The following is an 18,556-nucleotide window of genomic DNA, read 5'->3' on the forward strand; positions in this document are numbered from 1 at the left end:
TGCGCTCAGTTTTACAAACACGATATTAAGGAAGGACAGGATTGCGGATTGTGCTACATCCATCCACGTCCTGTCCTTCCTTAATATCGTGTTTGTAAAACTGAGCGCAATATAACAATGGATGGTTCATTGTCCTAAAAAAATGGCAAAACATAGTAGAAAAAACTACACACTGTGAACATTCGGATTTGGAAGAAAAAGTGAAAATCTGTTATTAGATTTATATTTAATTTGAGAATATGACACATATTCAGTATTTTCCCACTCACAATTGAATATACAAGCACACCATAGCGACTAGCATGCATAAACCAAAAGTCCATGTTAATGGTGGCTTTCTGCTGCAAGCTTCAAGCATCTGCTATATATCAATCAAAAATACTTATTTACTGCAACCTCTACTTTGAGTGAGAGATTTCCACAACAATCTAAGAACAACGTCATTTTGAGGTATCAGCAGATATATTAGAATAAGCACATATAATGAAACCATTTTGTTAAAAAATGTCATTAATTTTAATGTTTTTCCATTGTCCTGAACTAAAAATTAACTTTGCTTGAGACCACATTGCTCGAACTGCAGTGACAGAGGATTCTACTACACAGAGTGAACCACCGAGAACTCCTCCTCCATGCACCTATAAAGATAATCCTTTGTTCTCCATTTATTTCACCTACAAGGAAAACAGCATTCGAGTCTTTCAAGGAACTGATCATAACTGGATGACTGATGTTTGTAGCATTACATTAAAGTTGCATTGCTCAATCACTTAAGTGATATATTTAACCGTGCATCAGTGTATAGCCAGCCATACTTTGAACATGAATTTAGTTAGCTGTGTTGAGTTTTCCTGTTTTATTGTTGTAGTAGTCATGATTTTACGCATTCTGGTAACTTTTCACTGGTTGCTCACTTCAATGCTGCCCAGTTCTGGGCAGCTTTATTTCCTACACTGGTTTAGTAAGAAAACTAAGGGTAACTGAGGGGCTAAATCTTTAGTAACATCTGTTAAAAGAAGAAGAAGAAGAAGAAGAAGAAGCCAACAGAGAATGAATAATGAGAATATGGTGAACTATACAATATAACTGAACGATAAAGAAACTTCTAATTTCCTCTGTGCTTTTCTAGGTTTCATGGTCTGTTGGTTTCTTGGGGTTCCTACAGTGTCTTTAGCACCCTGAATATTTTATTCTTTCTTCTTAAGAAAGAGAAAAAATTCACCGATGTATACAATACTCCCTCATGCAAAATTTGAGTGCAGCTGTATGTGTTTTCATTTCGTGATATATCGACTGGTGCGGACAATCTGTCTCATGCGGCACGTTGCAAATGGAGTAAAATGTGGTGCGACTGCTTCACTAATCGTGAGATCGCAAGAGGCCGTGTGTGGGTGATACGTGGGCGCAATTCACAGCAGCCGCCGCATACAGACCTCCGCTCATGCAGTGCTTTGTTCCCATACAGACAATACATGCTACACTGGCGCCATCTCACAGCCATCATCGCCGCAAAGCCTCTCTTATGCGGCACTTCACTTTTCTTCTCAAGCTTTTGCCATACCCTCTTCCTCCACTTTCCTCCTCTTGCTCTCTTCGCTCTCACTGCTTTTTCATCCCCCACTGCGCTCCACATTCGCTCTCATCTTATGCTGACGCTTGCCATGGGAATGGGTGTTTAAGATCTGCACTCTAAAACATTTGCTGTTGAGATCAATATTCAAGGCCAGTATTCTTTTAATACAGTACAATCGACTCAAAGATACCACATAAAACATTACATTGTCTACAGTGACCTGCTGGTTTAGCATTAGTGAGTTTTTACACAGACTCTATACAAAAATATTGCATATATGAACATTTTTTTACCATCTACTGAATGCCAAAGTGTAGTCTCAAAAAAAAAAAGAAAGTTATATTTGATTTAACTAACATATGAAATGAGCTCTCAACAGTAAAGTTACACTAATCAAACAATGCCAACATTAGCTGTAGCCATCAGGAACAAGCCACCAAGTGCAATCTGTGATTAGGCATGCAATTGCAATTTCATGAACGCCATGGGTCTGCCACCAGCAGCTTACATACAACACACACGTGCATACACAGAACATGCACTTGCTCACTATGCTTGAGTAGCTCTGCACCCTCTCCAGAATAGTACCTTACCAACAGCAGCAAGCATCAAGATGTCCACATTAACTTAGCATTATTAGATTACTGCTACATGAACAGAAGCAGTGTGCATGGTAATCCAATTTAGCCCATCAATCAAACAGCAAGTTACAACTAATCAGCCTTCTGTAAGTATAAATATGGACCAATGCCTGCAGTGTGTATGCTAGGCAGCAGCATGTATGTATCACCAAGATGGACAACAGCTTTCTGAAGAGTACAATGGCTGTCTACTTATGCACCATGTCACTGGTCACTAAAAGTGGTAGAGTAACAGAATACCTCTTCAAGCTCATGTATCCTCTGGCGAAGGCCACGCATAGTCTCTTGGCCTTCGGCTTCACGCAGCTTCACAGCCACCAGTTCATCTTGCAGTGACTTGAGGAGATCCTCTGTCTGGCTATCCAGTGATGATGGCTGTGTCTGCGCCTGCAATAAAAGAAGTGCCAAGTCATGCTAAGCCTGGTTATGAGATCCAGGCAGTTTACCAGACAATCCAGACAATGAGAACCAGAATGAGATCCAGACAATTTATACGGAGCACAGTGCACACTAAGGCATCTTTTTACATTCACTTGTGAAAGAAACTGGAATGGCTCATGTTTGGAATTGATGAGACATACGTAATGCATGTTCAGCATTTGGTTAACACATGAACTTCACATTAAGAAACCAAGATTTAACAGACAGTGTTCACATTTCATTGCAGCCTGACCCTACCTGGTGCACCTTCATTTACTGTGACTGAATAACTTTTCATAAGCTATTTCGGTACCTTTGAACAACTTATTGTGTTAGGGCCCCAAAGGGCAGGAAGATATAAGCCAAGTTTCTCAGAATGTACACATACTGCTTAAAGAGAAGAAGATCCTGAAGCACATTCTTTCACGAGTCCCAAAGTGCCTTGAGATGTTCACCTAATGACATACACCACTTTCGAAACAGATTAATTTGTGAACATTTTCATGATCTTCACAGAGTAAGAAAACTGTACAGCTTTCACCATGGCTAAACAATTTTCTCTTGAGTGGACGGTCTCATTTCATGCAACATTCATCACACAGCCTTGCGAGAGAAATTTCAGCAGGGCAACAAGGCAAGTGCTTCAAACAAATGCTCAGTGGCACTAGAAAAGAAAGGCTGTGGCTAGCTATTTTCCTTTTTTGTCACATTTACAATTAGCGAGAAGCTGACCAATGAGACGGTAGAAAAAGAGCGAGTAAAACCTGCACTTGCTGGAACTTGACGTGTCATAAAAAAATAGCAGCACATCACTGTTTCACTTCCTTGAATTTGTACCCTGCATCTTCACCCCCCCCCCAAGTATGTGTGTGTGTGTGTGTGTGTGTGTGTGTGTGTGTGTGTGTGTGTGTGTGTGTGTGTGTGTGTGTGTGTGTGTGTGTGTGTGTGTGTATATATATATATATATATATATATATATATATATATATATATATATATATATATATATATATATATATATAAAAATCCCCACCCAAGCACTCCATACAGATGGTTAACCAATGAAGCTGAAACGTGTGGCCCTGGCATTTATCAATGTGTAAATCCCGACAGTTCATTAAACAACGGCTTGGTAGGCTGCCGGATCCTCGGTATGCAGTTGCTGCTTGTGCTCGGCTGCACGAGACTGTTCTTGTGCCCAGGCTGCAGCATTGGCACGGTGCAGATGAGCTCATTTTCATTTCTCCTCATGATGTTGCTGATCAAAAGCTGCCTGCTCCTCAGGAGTACGCATGACGCATGACCTACCCATTTCGGAGCCGGAGAGAAACAGCTGCGTACATGCTCTGCTGCGACAGAGAGCAATGATGTCACTACTGGCACAGCCAATTGCATCCCTCTTTTTCTCTCTTTCTTTTTCAACATGCACATGGGGTTGCGCTGGAGGAGTTTTCAGCATACAGGCGAAAGATGGATGAACGGATGAATCAGCTAGCCATATACAACTCTGCTGTAATATGAAGACAGAGGGAGGGCAGTTTTTTTTTTTATCTAGACTGGAAGAGTAGGCAAAGAGTATCTTGATCATGAAAGAAAATAATGAAAGAAAAAACTTAAATGAAAGAAACAGATCAATGGCAACTACGTACCTGGTGCAGCTCCTTGATTTGGTTGTTCGCTTTCTGCAGCTCCTGCTGTACAGTGAGTTCTTGCTGGCGAAGTGCAGCAAGTTCCCGCTTGATGATGTAGTTGTCTTCTGCTTCCTGAGCCCGCACCACCTGGCCTTGGATCAGACGGTCAGCCAGTGCAGAGCTCTCCTGCACAACAAAACACCATGCCTAATTTTGGCAGGAGTGTCCAGGTACACTTGATCATTGTAGTGGATTCAACTCAGCAGGCTAATCACGTCCACCTTGTCGTAACAGTGTACTTGGTGATGTAGACACAGAAAGGAAAAAAAATACAGTAGTGACTGTCTTGTTCTATTGTCTTAGAGTGTTAAATGTGAGACAACACCAGAAAGTGTTAGAAGCTGCAAACTAATAAGTTACCACGTGTTTTCTTTTCTTTATTGCTTGTTTTTACAATAAAATGAACATTACTGACTTAAGAGACATCCACACCATACACTTTAAGTAGATGCCAAAGTTAACTTATAAAATTCACTGACATACCATTCTGGGTTTCACCAAGGCATTGAAATTATATCCTCTAGCACCTCCCACGTTTATGCAGCTATAACAATGGGCTATGCACCAGTGCATTTGTCACCAATACATCATTTAGAATACAGCAAATATCCATACACTAATCAGCAGATAGCAACATGGGCTGAGAGGGAAGCTGCCCAGAGAAATTGGCAGAAAAAAAAAACTACTTCCCACTCCAGCTGCTTGGTCAGGCCTGCATCTCACACTCTACAAGAGAGCCCCACCAACCTTTCACCTATTGCTGCTGATGTAGGTAGAACACAATTATATCTGGAATGCTTCAATAATGCCTGAAGAGTCAGGCACAGAAAGCAACATGAGCACTTTATGCTGCCACCCTGCAAAATATGGCCAAATCCTAGGGAGGTATTGTTACATGAAATTGACTGCAACCATTCCCATAACAAAATGTACCAATCACAGCTAGGCACAAAAAAATGGTTGTCAGCCTGTTCAGGTATTTTACAGGTGACAACTTGAGTGATTAATGGCAGCAGCACACTCGCTCAGATCATGCACCAATGCTATCTTTCAGTATTTTTTTTTTTTTTTGATCCACACACGGCCCATGCTTCCTTGTAGAACAACAGCGAATTTCTATTGTCCCAAGATAATATCAGTTAAAAAAACAACGCCAAACCTTTGCTACCCACTATTTAGCATGATGATGTAATGCAAAAAACTTGTTTGTAGGTCTTACCTGCTCAAGGTGTTCTATCCTTTGTCTTAGAAGCCTGTTCTCTGTACGAAGCCTCTGAAGAGCAAAAAGAGAGAATGCCAGGTTGAGTAAGAAACCTTTGATCTCTGCCAGCAGTAATTTAGATATAAAGCAGTTCTACTTAATGAACTTTCAAGAGCATAAAGATTATGACAAGGATTGACGAACACGCATACACACTAAATTTCCTCCAGCACTACTAATACATTGCATGAAGAAAAACGTTACGAGATGCCAAGTTGCTAATAATATATTGTTAGCCGAGTAATGAAATGATATTCAAGAGGTACTAGAGGGACCACTTACCGATATCCAAGGTCCCACACACTGTTGTGGTGCAATTGGGACCTTATCATTGAAAGTGTTTATACTCGCGTGAAACATTGGAAAACATAACGAAAATTGTTTAATAGAATATTTAGGTCTGCAAGTTCCCTTGATCATAAGTGTACAGATGATAGCAACACTGAAAACTCAGAAAAACGGTGATAGTATAGTGGTATAGGTAGTATAGATATTATAGATAGTATAGTATAGATAGCATAGTATAGTATAGATAGATAGTATAGATAGTATAGGTAGTGGGCCGAGAGAGAGGTGTGGGCAATGCGTGCGCGTGAATCAGAAAATCCGGAAAATCTTTGCGGCCGCAAGGCGGCGCTATGGAGCATTTCACCTGGAGCCCGCCGTGCCCGCCAAGCCACTGCCACGCTTGCGCGTTGGCTGTCACCTGCATTCATCCACGCATTTGTGTTGTTCTGTGTTTTGTGCGCGCATTTGTTATTTCATGTGCAGTTTTTTTCTCTAACTGATGAGGTGACATGATGAAGCCTTGTCGGAAGAACTACTGCTTCGCTCCCGGTTGCTGAAGTGGGTATAGCGGCGTGAAGAATGTGCCGATGTTGTTTGGTGTCCCCAAGAACGACGAAAGGCGCTGTGTTTGGAATTGGAACATTCACCGTGTTGATAAGCCCCTGGAGCTGACTGATGCTGTGTGTAAGCTACAGTTCGAAGAAAAATACGTATTTCGAGACTCTGTTCATGTCATTGATGGAAAAGCAGTGCGTATACTACGTGGAAAGCCCCTGCTCTCACCAGACGCAGTACCGATCATTCTGCCGAATGTTCCCAAGTACCTGTCGAAGGTGCCAGCATGTGAAAGAGCTCCAAGAAAAAAGGTGTGCGTAGAAGCTGCAGTCGATGAGAACCTGCTTGCAAGTTGATGAGCTTCAAATGGATGAGCCGGCAATCGACGTGCAGTAGATGCTGTTTGACTTATGGAATGTGCCTCAATCGACAGAGCAGTGGGCTGCTCACAAATTTCCCAACTATGGTGGTGCTTCTTATGTTCATGCCCCTTTTAACATCGTAAGCTGGGATACACAGCGCAAGAACGACACAAGGACGAAGCAGGAACACGAGACGAGCGCTAACGAGGGCCTTTCCTATACTGTTCCTCCTGATCTTTGTTCTTTGGTTACTCGTTAGCACTCGTCCCGTGTTCCTGCTTCGTCCTTGTGTCGCTCTTAAGTTATGTATCCCAGCTTATGATTGAACTACCAACACGCCCAAACTTCTTCCCTGCTAAAGTGCATTTCTAGTACCTTGGGCCTTTCCTATGCTGTTCCTCCTGATCTTTGTTCTTTGGTTACTCGTTAGCGCTCATACCGTATTCCTGCTTCGTCCTTGTGTCATTCTTGCACTATGTATCCCAGCTTACGATTGAACTACCAACACGCCCGAACTTCTTCCCTGCTAAAGTTCTTTTTACCAGTCAGTCTCGTGCCGTCATGATCGAAAAGACAGTCTTCATGAACTCCGGAAGTACACAAGGCGGCGTTATCTGCTGGACGTATGTTTGCCATACGTTTTATTTATTTATTTATTTATTTATTTATTTATTTATTTATTTATTTATTTCAAAATACTGCAGGCCAATGTGGTGGCCCAAGCAGGTGTGGGTTACATCCAACATGAATGTACAAAACAACAGACAACAAAAAGCAAGCAAGAAAGAAAAAAGAAAAAAGAAAAAAAAAAGAAAGCTTAAGAGAGAAGGTGACACTCCAACTCAGCGAGAAAATTATTGGAACCAAAAATATCAGACGGCAAAGAATTCCATTCTTCCACAGTTCTTGGAAAATAACTGAATTTGAAAGATTTTGATCGGGCAAAGATTGGGGTTAGTGCAAATTCATGGCCATGGCGTGTGTGTCGTGTTGTTAAGGGTTTTATACTGTCAGGCAGATCTATTTTTATGTTACCAAACATACAATTATAAAGAAATGAAAGGCGACTAAACTTTCTGCGGGCTTCTAGAGTAGAAATACAGTTTAATTGCATTAGGTTGGATGGGTTGCATCAGAACCACTCTCGCACACCATGTAAGAAGCGAAACAGGTGCTGCATCACTCTTTTCGTCTTGTTTTACAGCGCAGCTGTCTATGGCTAGAATCCCGGGATTTCTTCATGGCGTAACGTCGACAGAAAACTATAATCATCTATGGCTCATACTTCCGTAAGGAAGAGGTCCAAGCACTCAGCAAAGTGAAGCGATCAGTGCATACTTTCTCTGGAATCATGCATACAACATACAGAACGGCATACATTTCAGTAAACAACAAGCTTAAAACAAGCATCCGAACCACATGCATAAGTGATAAGACGCTCCTATGCCTACATGTAATGAGAAGCACGTAGCGCTCCCCGTATACGTTTCTCTGTTGGTAAAGATCACCGTGGCACAAACTGCCGTGGTGACAACTGCTGACTGTTGCACAGAAAGCATGGAATGATGTAACTACACTTTCATATGTGCAAGAAGAACCTGCCTAGCAACTGATTTGTTTTGTGACACGCACGTATAATGAGGACTCTTGAAGAGCAGCGTGCGTACGAGGCGCGGCAAATTTCTCTTCTCTCTGGCTCACTCTTTGTAGGTGCACGAAGTAGCGGCGCAAGCCAAGTCGCAGGCCGTCGAAATGTAATAACTAGGTAAAGTGCATGTGAATGTCGCCAGGTGAAGAATTGAAGGTGTAATGAAGAAAGGAAAATAAACTTCAAACTTCAAACTTCAAACCTACATTGCAATGAGTAATCATTCGAGCTGTCGTTTACAGCTTCGCTGTCCAACCACGTTTACAGCCCGAATTGGAGCCCACTTTATTATGTGTAAATAAAGCGCTCTCTGCAGAACTAAACCTGTGTGTACGCTGAATGTTTTCAGTGCAGGTTCCGATAAGCCTGTCGTGCCACCAGCACATGCTTGGACTTGCATGTACCAATGAAACTTTTTGAACTTGTGTCCTCGCAAGAAAAAAAGAACAAGAACTCGGTTTCTTTACCCTCTTCATCTCTCTTCTGTATATTAGAGAACGCGGTGGAGTGTATTGAAATGCGTTTTTCCAGCCGGGCGAAGGAACATCAGACGCGTATGCATGAAGGGCCCAGGTGAAAGACGCAGCGGAACCACCTGTGCGTTTCTCGGAAAACTGCTTCACCACAGAGCCTTCCCACGGCCCACTACCCCTAATCTAGTACACTGTAGGTGATAGCATGCAGAAAAAATTTAACTTCAAAGAAGTGGTTTCACAGCAATAGTTTTCTAAATTATCAATAATCCAATTAAAGATACTTTTACTAAAACGTCTGCAGAAAATGAAACACAAAACATATACATGCAGATGTTTTTCTTCTTTACTGGACATTCAAATGTGTATCAGCCACTTGTGCCATTTTAGGAAGTACAGTAGGATGTGACTGACATTTTGTGGGAGCCAGAAGTGGGAAAGGAGACCAAGGACATAGGAAAAGTGCAAGCTAAGATGTGTTGGGACCGCTGACATTACTGTATGGCAATATGCCTGCAATGCCGACGACCATGTGCTTTCCAACGGCTGCATGCTTGTCGAAGGATCACTCATGTGACATTATAGACACTGCAACAAAGGCACTTTGGTCGACATTCTACGAGCAAGCAGCGGAACAGCTCAGGGGGGAATCTGCTTCAGACTACTGCAGGAAGTGCATGTGTGCATGACGTGTGTCCTGCCGAGGCCAGGAATAGCCTGTAAGCATAGAGAGTGCATATAATTGATGCGCCATTTTTGTTCTTTGGCTCATTTTCCACTCCTAGATTTGTTCTCTGAAGTTGTGTAGTTTGTGTTAAGTTTATTAAACCCTATTATTTCTTGTACTCCTCTTTCCTGCTCATGAGGGACTCCTTGCCAAACCCTCTAAGGAGCAACCAGCTTCAAGTGGTGGGCAGACAATACTGGGCACAAGGCTGTGGGTAGTATGTCGAGTGTTGACAGGTGATGTGGTGAAAACAACGACACTTCCCATAGTTGCCCGCCTTGCGACACACACGCATGCACAAGAACCTAAAGGCACAAAAGCCCCTGCATTAGGAAAGAAATAACTTCTAATGAAAACCACAGCATATTTGGCAGCACCTAAGGCATGCGTACTTAAGCAATGCCACATCATCACATGGGATGAGAACCTATTGTTACTATGTTTCACTGCTGTGTTTCCCCCGAGTATAGAATTAAATACGTAATTCTATACTCGGGGGATTATGCCATGCCTGTTTCTATTATTCTGCAACACAATTTTTCCATCCATGCCATAATCGCGAGACATGATCCAAATTGATCCCTTGAAATCTTTACACAGAACATTTCTCAGGTTGCATTTTACAGGTTACATTTGGCAGCAAGCGTTTTTGGCTCGATGAAGCTTAAAGCCTTTCTAAGAGATTTTTTGCTGTGGTAGAAGTTTTCCTTGTACACTTACCCTCAGCTCAATCATTTCTTCATGTTCTTTAACCTTAAGTGCTGTGTACTCTTTTTCTAGCCTAGAAATAAAGAAGAAAAAAACGAGATTAATGAGCATACACCTACACATTCTGATTGCCCTCATTAACTTACCACTCTCACAACACACACAACTCTTATAGCTACATTACAGTGAAACCAGAGAGCCACGGTGTCTTCAATGCAAAGCTCCCATTCACAGTGTTTTATTTAATATTTATTATTTACAATAAATTCAAGACAAATGTCATGACAGGAGCAAAAATTTGCCGTCTCAGCACCTTGACAACAGCTCCTGCCAGGATAATATGAAATGGATAATGAGATCACTCGTACCTATATAGAAAAGCACACATGTGCAAAAAAGTACCGATATCTATATATATATACAGAGAAATTTATACACAATTTACACAATATGGAATTTTCTGAAAGACCTAACAGGTTAGCATGATACAGTGCAACATGGTTCCTTTGAGCACAGAAAATTCTTTTTTTGCACTATTTGCAGAAATATAATGTAAGATTAATGAAAGTTGTTCACAGTGTAGGTTAATATAATATTTCACAGACATTATCACCACCACGTGATCTATGCACCATGCTTGTTCATTTGCCCATTAATTGCCCAGTGCAACTGAGGTCCCTCTGCCAGCAGATGCTACCTCTGAGAAACATATCTCGAAATGACTCAACTTCATCAATTCTGACACTTGAAATCATTGAAAAAATAATTTCACAGGATAGTGATCAGTGTACTATCATAGAGAATGGAGCGAATCAATGAAAACGCTGCAGGTGGCACGGCATGTTGCAAATCAGAAAGCGAGCAGTGCTCTTACAACCCCTGTAGGCCATGCTCAAGGCAATCACACATCATATTGTGCCACTGCATTCCAAGCCGGAAGACATGGTTTCATTACAAATCTTTATTTCATACATGTTCAAGAGGGGGAACTTCGGGCCAGTTGGTCCGACATGTTTAAAGAGGAAAAGAACCGCGACTTCTGAAAGGACGTGACGAAGGAGTGCACAGGATGAGCGGCAACTAGCAACTGAGGTTTATTACCATGAAACACATAGCAGCAAAATGGCAGCAAAGTTGCTAGTTACCGCTCGTCCTGTCCACTCCTTTGTCACGTCTCGTCTGAAGTCGAGGTTCTTTTCCTCTTTAATCATACTATACATGTTCATAATATTCCAATCTTTTAGCATGTCACGGTATTGATTTACAGAATAAGGAAACATTGGAGATGTTGACAGCAGCACCACCACTTAGTAGTGGCACAATGTGCTGTAAACATTTTCTCGAGAGCGGCCAATCTCACTGAGGAGTACGTAACTCGCCGTGCGTTCGAAGGCAACGAAGCTCCTAAGAAGGAGGTGAATAAATACAGACTCGACAAGCCATAGCGATGGTCGAAGTCGAATCAGTATAAATCAAAGGAAACTTCAGATTCGGCAAGAAATAGTGACGAGAACAGCAAGGGAAGGGAGGAGTCACCCCAACAGAGGGCAGAAAGGCAAAAGAAAAAAGCTTTCGAGGACAAGAAACCAATAGTTTGCTACAACTGCCAGAAAATGGGGCATATCTCCGTGGGATGCAAAAATCCCAAACTAGTGTTGATGTCACAAACTAGTATTGACGAAAATCTGAAATTGCTAGAAGCGTACATTCGAGACCTCATGGTAAATGGCAAACCGTGTAGGGTGCTTCGCGACTCGGCAGCCACAATGGACATGGTACATCCGTCATATGTAGAGGAAGGCCAGTTGACGGGAGAATGTGCTTGGATAAGGCAAGCCATAGAGGCCTCCAATGTTTGTCTCCCTGTGGCAAAGATTCACATCGAAGGCCGTTTTGGAGTATGTACTGGACACTGATGCCACCATCTCGGCACATCTCCCGCCGCAGTATCCGTATTTGTTTTCTAACAAATCCGAGGATTTGCTGCAACGCAGGGGAATTGGGTTTAGTGAAGGAATAGTGCAAGCCCTAACTCGTTCCAAGGCAAGGGAGCTCGCGGCCAAGGCAGTGTACGAATGTCTAGTGGTGGAGGAAACAGGTTTGGTGGAGGATTCGTCAACAAGCACCAAACAGGACAGCCCTATAGGGGATAATGCGGAAAGTACACCAGCTAATAAGTGGTCAGGAAAGCAGTGGAGCCTGTAATGTCTCATGAGGCAGAATGCAGAAGCAAGTTATTAAATGTAAGCCCTGCCACATCGATTGCTGAACAGGAAAAAGATTCTACCCTGTGTAACCTAAGGCCAGACGTGGAAGAAGGTGTGGCCAAACAGAACGTAAGGTTCCTCAAGAGGGCAGGCGTCTTCTATAGAAAGTACACCAGTTGAAAGGGAGTGCAATTTGACCAACTCGTGGTGCCACATCCCTATCGTGAGCAGCTCCTGCACCTGGTTCATGGGGGCTTTTCGACAGGGCATCTGGGCACTCGGAAAACTAAGGACCGCTTACTGCAGTAATTTTACTGGCCCGGCTGCCTTCAAGAAGTAGAAGCATTTGTAAGAAGCTGCAACACATGTCAAAGCATAGGAAAGCCCAGAGATAAGGCTAAAGCACCAATGAAACTTGTTCGCATGATCACGGAGCCGTTTTGCAGGCTCATAATAGACACAGTGGGACCACTTCCTGCAAGGCAGTCTGCCTATCGGCATATTTTTACAGTACTATGCCCCGCAACGAAATTTCCAGAGGCAGTGCCCCTCAAAGAACTAAGCTCAGTGGAGATTGTCAACGCACTTTTGTCTATCTTTGTGCGAGTAGGGTTTCCCGCAGAAATCCAGTCAGATCAAGGATCTATCTTTGTGAGCGCACTAACCTCAACGTTTCTGGAAACGTGCGATATTAAAATTATTCATAGCTCAGTGTACCACCCGCAGTCAAACACGGTAGAGAAAGTCCACTCAGTCATGAAATTGCTTTTGCAAGCCCTTTGTTATGAGCACAAAGCCGATTGGGAGGTTTGCTTGCCGGCAGCCATGTTCGCGTTTCGAACTGCACCGCACGAGTTAAGAGGATTTTCACATTCAGAGCTCGTTTACGGTCGCTGCCTTCGGTCCCCCTCTTTGCATTGTTTGAGAAGCCTGGGAAGGCCGGGCGGGTGACCCTTCGTTTGTGGCATACGTGATAGAGCTGTTAGACTGACTGCACACTTCTCAAGAATTAGCAGGGCAGGAAATGCGTAAGGCATAAAGCAATGCCAAGCATTACTATGACAGGACAGCTCGAACGCGACACTTTGAAGTTGGGGAAAAGGTAATGATACTGAAACCTTCATTGAAAAACAAACTACAAGTTCAATGGGAAGGACCAGTTGACGTAATTCAGAAATTATCTGAAACAAACTACGTAATCACGGTACCGGGAAAACGAAGGACACCACAAGTGTACCACATCAATCTACTTAAACCCTACCGAGAGAGGGAGGCCATTGTGAACATGTCCCTTAACCAACCTGAGGAAATGCCTGTCGACTTTACGGAGTTAGCATCAGTAAAGGGGGCAAAAGACATTCACGAGACCATTGACAAGCTAGTAGAGCAGGCGGAGTTGAATTCCAATCAAAGGGCTAAACTGAAGGAACTCGTGTTTGAATTTAAAGACATATTTTCAGACACACCTGGCAGGACCACTGCGATCGTTCACGATATAGAGTTAACCTCATCGGACCCAGTTCGTATGAAAGCTTATCGCATTTCACCTCGTCAACGTCATGACCGCTGAAATAAACAAGATGTTAGAGCTAGGTGTAATCAAGCCAGGAGAGTGATTATACCTCGCCTCTTATCTTGGTTGAGGTCCCAGAAAAGGAGCCGCAACTGTGCATAGACTACCGCAGGCTCAACTTAATCACGAAGGACAAGATCTACCCAATACCACATATCGTGGAAAGGCTTGAGAGAGTTAGCAGTGCTAATTTCATCTGCACGCTCGGGAGCAGAAACATGGCCTTTAGCTTCTGCTTCCTTTCTGTTGTAAACAGGAGAAATAAATTCATTCATTCATTCATTCATTTAGTCAGAGGGTACTGGCAGGTTCCGTTGACCGAGAAGGCAAGCAGGCTTGCGGCATTTATTTCCCCAATGGGAACCTTTCGGCCGAAAGTCCCAAGCTTTGGATTGAAGAATACTTCCTTTTTCTTCTCTAGTCTTATGGACTAGGTGCTACGGGGAATAGAGGACTTTGCACTTCCATATCTCGATGACGTAGCAATCTTTTTTTCATCATGGGTGGACCATATGCAACACCTGCGAACCGTATTGTGTCATCTAAGAGAGGCGAACTTAACTGTCAAGGCTCCCAAATGTCAATTGGGGCATGCGGAAGTAGCTTATCTAGGTTATGTAATAAGGCAAGGCCATCGTCGGCCTTCTGAGGTTAAACTGATCGCAATAGACAACTTCCCGCAACCACGCACCAAGCGAGACATCACGTAATTCCAAGGCTTGGCAGGTTACTACCAAACACGGAGGAAGGAAACTAAGGAGAGGCCCTACCCCCTCCGCGCGCTAGGAGAAAAGTGTGGCGGAAATGACGTAGTAGGTTCTCATTTTTTTGCTGCTTTTTTATTTTTTTTGCTGTATGGCCACGCCTTTTGGGCCACAATGGCGGCATTGTTATGGTTTTGAGCGCTCACACGTGTTGCTCTGGTAGGTTTCGTGCCGTGGCAAAGGCGCTGTGTGGGCGGGTTTGCGTTAGTCACCGTGTCTTGTTGCGCTGTGTTACCTGCACCGTGCTCTGCCGGATGTTGCGCGAGCGCGCGCGAAACCACGCGCAGCGCGGCGTGGTTTCGCGAAAGATGTAAACAAGAGAGGAGGGTGGCCCAAAAGCGGAGCATCGCCATGAGCAACGCCAACTTCCGGCTTCACTTTTGCTTCACAAAGAGTGACGTCAGGGCCTCTCCTTAGTTTCCTTCCTCCGTATTACCAAAGATATATCCCGCATTATTCCGAGATTGCAAGTTCTTTAACAGATGCTCTCAGAAAAACAGAACCGCAAACGGTAAAGTGGGATGACGCAAAAGAAAAGGCCTTTAGTATGCTGAGGAAAGCACTAACGAGTCAGCCAGTGTTGAACGCGCCCGACTACTCTAAGCCATTCATTCTTCAGTGTGATGCCAGCGACAGGGGTATGGGGGTGGTGCTTTGTCAAGTGAGAGATGATGAAAGCGAACACCCTGTACAGTATGCCAGTAGAAAGCTTTCAGTTCGTGAGGAAGCATACAGTGCATCAGAAAAGGAATGCGCCTGCATAGTACGGGCAGTACAGAAGCTAGCTTGCTATATCGCTGGTTCAAGGTTCACCATAGAGACTGACCACTGTCCCTTCACATGGCTGCAGTCCATGTCTACGAAAAACGGACGTCTTTTGCACTGGAGCTTGGCTCTTCAACAGTACACCTTCGATATTCGCTACAAAAAGGGTAAGCTTAACGGCAATGCCGACGGTCTGAGTTGTGCCCCTACAGTAACGAAAGCCTCATGCTCACTCGGGCTTCCGTGGCATTTTTACGTTAGTATTTTTTTTTCATGCATTTTTCATGATCACGAAGTTGTAGTTGATTGTTAGCTGATTTTAACGACCACGTCTTAACGCTTTCAAGAAATGGCTGTTTTTAGTGTTCGGGGGGGGGGGGGGGGGGACACGCGAAAGGAATGGGATAGCAGTAGCGGGTTTTTCTTATTTTCTTAAAGCCTGGTGTATCTTGGAGGAGGGGGCCTTGTGCTCGCACGCTTTGTAGTTGTGGGTCCGGCGCTGTTCTGGAGTGATTGCTTGCCCAAACAGGAGACGAAAAGTTGCGAGACCTGTTTGCAAGTCCAGTTTCACCGGACCGGACCAGGGACAAAAAACACAAGAGCGCCACGAGGACTGACGAACGACTCCCAGGAATCTACCAGCTACGAACCAGGGGTTCGTCACCACTGAGCGAAATTCTGCTACTGAAATGCCAATCCCTCGCGCAGTGGCTGCTGGCCCCTACGCGTCGGGATCTTCCTCATTTGCCGGAGATGCTGTTACGGTTGGCTTGTAGCACCCTGTGCAAAAAGGATGCTCGACCACCATGCCTAATCGAAACGGAGGGTGAATTCCCAATTTGTTGTGGTTGTCTCGAGGGGTTGACATTCTGGCTGGCACCCTGCAGTGATTACAGGCCCCTTTGTGTGTGTGTGACTTTAGAGGGACCCTTTCCTCGAACTGTCAAGCTCTACAGGAGAACTTCCGCGAACCAACGTCGCCTAGAAGAAAGGATCAAGCCACGACGAGAACTTACAACGTCAGCTGGGACAATGGATCAGCCGCCTATCCACAACCAGACGCCCTTTCTGCGAACCAAAGACGCGTGAAAGAAAAGGGATCTGCCGCCTATCCCCGATCAAGGCTCCGTTGGTTGCCCCTGCAGAGGCAGGCTCGTGAAAAGCCGCCGGGTGAGTGGGTGCCGTCGCCAAGCACCGTGGGACTCAGTGCATATCACGTGACGTTGACGTGAGCAAGATACCGTCTACAATTTTAGTGGGCCTATTTAAAGGGCCCCGCAATGTACCTTTTCACTTCATTACCCTCTTTCACCAACCATTGAATAAACCGTGCAAGTTTCGCACTAGAAGTCGTCTCGTCCCTGCCTGATCGCCATGGTCTGCCGGACGCCTGCAGCTCACAGACACCATGCTACCCAATAGTAACGCCGGTCGGGCTTCGAGAAACAGGCGTCGCAACAACTGGTCGGCAGCGGTGAGGTACGCTACCCTGGAGAATGCAACACCCCCCCCCCCCATTACCTGGAAACCAGAGAAAAGGATGAATGGGAGGGAACCTCGTCAACGAATAGATAAGCGCAGTTAATTAGACGAGTCAAATCACCACCTATCCCTCTGCACTTATGCAGCTGTCGAGACAGCCTGTAAATCGGCTGTTGCAGGATTCCACGAAAGGACCTCAGCCCGCGCCTCACCTTGCAGTCTGAACGAAGGACGGAGTGGGCAACAACGAACAAACCAGGTGTTGCCGGATGATTTCTTTCTTCCACAAATTCCAAACCAGTTTCTTTGAGGCAGAGTTACTGTGGGTTATGGATAGCATGGGCGTGGTATCGCAACAGAGTCGACAATGGTGATTTGCTGCTGGACAGTCTTCAGATTCCCTAGTCGACTCGCCTAGGGAAGACGACGGGATTAAAAGCAGATACTTTGGAGAGTGAGGACAGAGGGTCCTGATGTGAACCGAGACGTTAACTTGTTCCTGCGTGGAGTGGGCTTCTGCACTGGAGTCATGTAACTAAGCGAAAAAAAAACCTTTTTCCTTAATTTTCTACAACTTGACGTCGTAGTCGATGGGCTTGGTGGATTCCATGCCCTGAATGCCACCCTAGCCACAACACTAGACACAGAGTGCACCTCTCAAGGAATGCTCTCATGCAAGAATTTCGAGTGAGAGTGCTATAATAAAAGAGGTGCAAATGATTAAACATTACCCTCCTCCCAAGCTACAGTACACAACCTCAACTTTTATCCCAGACAGCCATCGCTAGTTCCCATCTTTTTCGTGCAGTGGCGCAATTATTGTCTACTTTCGGTTGATTTGAAACAAGTGTGCTCCCGCATATTTTTCGTATACAGTTTTTCTCGTTAAGCCTGGTCTACATGGAGTAAAATTTAAAGACGAACTTCACACAACAAATGGGGATGTGTTGGCATGACCCATAATGTTTGTTGGCTTGCGCTACACGAAAAAAAGAGACGGATGCCTCCAGAGGCGTTTGTCGCACTGCTGCAAGCATTATTTATTTTTAAGGTTACGCAAGTTACTATGTGCACATATGGCATTAAAAATACCCTAATGAAGCGACATGTTTCTAGCATTGCCGATGATGTTGCAAGGGTAGCCAATCGGATCACTTGCTTGAGCGACATCACTCACCCACCCTAAGTAGCACGGCGAGGGGCTGCTGAGAACATTCTTAAAGCCTTATAATAAATTAGATGCTTTACACACAGAGCGCATAAATCTGTCTCTTAATGACCACAAGGACTTGCCCTACCAACTTAGTATGTTTGCAAACAATTGTCAAAATCATTTCAGGGTCCGTTTAAATATCAGGCCTGTTTTTTCCAAACGTTAATTCACAAGTTCAAAATATAGCAGTTATTACAATATTGCA

At 44.2% G+C, this 18,556-nt stretch overlaps 1 protein-coding gene across 3 annotated transcripts in view; it reads right to left on the minus strand.

Moving 5' to 3' along the window:
• LOC142580500 (ecotropic viral integration site 5 ortholog-like) overlaps positions 1-18,556 on the minus strand; it is a 289,591-nt gene that overhangs the window by 27,709 nt on the left and 243,326 nt on the right. For all 3 annotated transcript variants that reach the window (XR_012827778.1, XM_075691155.1, XM_075691154.1), the window contains 4 exons: positions 10,360-10,420; positions 5,545-5,598; positions 4,284-4,451; positions 2,455-2,601 (listed from right to left, as the gene is read on the minus strand). Coding sequence is in view for 2 of the 3 variants with exons in the window: in XM_075691155.1 (XP_075547270.1) it covers positions 2,455-2,601; positions 4,284-4,451; positions 5,545-5,598; positions 10,360-10,420 (430 nt within the window). In the remaining variant the exon portion in view is untranslated. The remainder of the gene's footprint in view (positions 1-2,454; positions 2,602-4,283; positions 4,452-5,544; positions 5,599-10,359; positions 10,421-18,556) is intronic.

Source organism: Dermacentor variabilis, chromosome 1 (assembly GCF_050947875.1).
Source record: "Dermacentor variabilis isolate Ectoservices chromosome 1, ASM5094787v1, whole genome shotgun sequence".
NCBI classification, from domain to species: Eukaryota; Metazoa; Arthropoda; class Arachnida; order Ixodida; family Ixodidae; genus Dermacentor; species Dermacentor variabilis.